The sequence below is a fragment of the Vipera ursinii genome (genome assembly GCF_947247035.1).
Source record: "Vipera ursinii genome assembly, chromosome: 2".
Taxonomy (NCBI): Eukaryota; Metazoa; Chordata; class Lepidosauria; order Squamata; family Viperidae; genus Vipera; species Vipera ursinii.
The window spans coordinates 192,998,603-193,000,596 of NC_139513.1; the positions used below are offsets into that span (position 1 = coordinate 192,998,603).

The 1,994-nt window shown below is 39.0% G+C and overlaps 1 protein-coding gene across 1 annotated transcript; it reads right to left on the reverse strand.

Annotated features, from left to right (window-relative positions):
• Positions 1-275: 275 nt before the first annotated feature.
• On the reverse strand, positions 276-1,268 carry LOC310636796 (olfactory receptor 6M1-like; the record flags this gene model as incomplete). The annotated part of the gene is made up of 1 exon (XM_083356899.1): positions 276-1,268. One exon carries the CDS (start codon positions 1,266-1,268, stop codon positions 276-278), a length of 993 nt encoding a protein of 330 aa, XP_083213025.1.
• Positions 1,269-1,994: the final 726 nt, after the last annotated feature.

The following is a 1,994-nucleotide window of genomic DNA, read 5'->3' on the forward strand; positions in this document are numbered from 1 at the left end:
AACCTTTACCTTTACCTTTACCTTTACTATGATTTAACAAAAATACCGTAGTTGTCTTGAACTATCAGTTTAGGCTTCAAATATTACAGTAATCTGGCTGTGATATTCATTGGCTTCATCAGGAGATGAAAACAAAACCGAAGCATTAACACAGTGTTTGGTTCATCATGGGGATCAAGTCTCTTCCACATACAGCAGCTAATTCACAGGATCCATGACAAACCTCTTACTGATTAAGGTGGCTTTGCCAAGTGTTTGCATGGAAGATAAGGAAATCATATCAAAAATCCTCTTCTTCTCTGGGAAGCATGCTTCCTCTTTACCATTTGTTTCAGGGCTTCCCGCACTTTTTCATTTCTTAGGCTGTAAATAAGGGGATTTAGAAGTGGTGTCACCACAGCTGTCAGAATGGCCACCACTTTGTTGAACTCCAGAGAGGAGCTCTGGGCTGGCTGAGCATACATAAAAAGGAAGCTGCCATAATAGATTGTCACCACAGTGAAGTGTGAGGCACAAGTGGAAAAGGACTTGCGCCTCCCGGTGCGTGATGGGATCTTAAGCACAGTGGAGATAATGTAGATGTAAGATACAATTATGAGCAGTAGAGTGCCCACCAGCATAAAGGAAGCAAGAAGCACATCAACAAGTTCAATGAGCTGTGTGTCGGAGCAAGAAAGCTTCAGGAGTGGGGTACTGTCACAAAAAAAGTGATTGATTACATTTGGTCCACAGAAAGGGAGCTGGGATATCACAACTGTTGGCCACAGGATATGCAAAAAGGCCCCCACCCAACAACCAACCACCAGAGAGATGCAGATATGACTGTTCATTATGATGGAATAACGCAGTGGGTTGCAGATAGCAACATAGCGGTCAATGGACATCACACTCAGAAGAAGTAACTCAGTGGAGCCCAGGAAGAAATAGAAGTGACACTGAGCAATGCAAGCTGAAAATGAGATAGTCTTCTTCTTAGCCAGCAAGTTAGTTAACATCTTGGGCACAATGACTGAGGTGAAGAATATTTCCAGGAGGGAAAGATTTCCCAGAAAAAAGTACATGGGTGTATGAAGATGAGCATCAGTTACTATAACACTGATGATAATCAGATTGCCCAAGAGGGTGAGAATGAAAATAATAGAGATGATTGCAAAAAGGAAAATTTCTAACAACTGGACCTGAGGAAATCCTAGCAGAATGAACTCTGTCACAACTCGTCCAAGGCTCTGGTTGTTATTGATTTTCACTGCATCCAGCATGGGCTTCATCTGGAGAAATGGAAAAAAGTGAGTGTGCACGAGGATAGGAATTCAATCACAATCACAATTAACTGGAAGAAAAGAACATCACTCTCACTATTATCTTGCAGAACTACATACTAAAAAGAAAAGAGTTGGGAAGAAATGTATTTTTCAAGGAAATGTTTGGGAGACGAAATAAGTATAGAACATAGAGCATATAGACACAACATTGATGAAAATCAATCATCCAAAACCTTCTATACTTGCAACATTTCACAATTATCTTATATTAGAAATGTCAAAGAGTTAAGTAAATTTTCATATCTGAAGGTTTAGTAATGCAAAAATAAAAATGAGCTTTTTCTTTGTACACCAAATATCTATTATTTATAACTGGATGTTTTTCACACTTACAACCATTGCAGCATCCCCATGGCCAAGTAATCAGAATTTGGATGCTTGGCAACTGGCATGTATTTATGACAGTTGCAGTGTCCTTGGTCATATGTTCATCCTTTGCAACTCTCTGACAAGCAAAGTCAATGGAGAAGCCAGATTCACTTAGCAATCATGTTACTAACTTAACAATTGTAGTGATTCACTTAATAACTGAGAAGGCCCTAAAATGAGGCAAATCTCATTTAACAACTATCTTGCTTAGCAACAGAAATTTTGGGATCAAAATTTTTGCCTGTAAATCAAGGACTACCTGTATTTTTTAAAATAAGGCAACAAGCCTTTTTTCTCCAAATT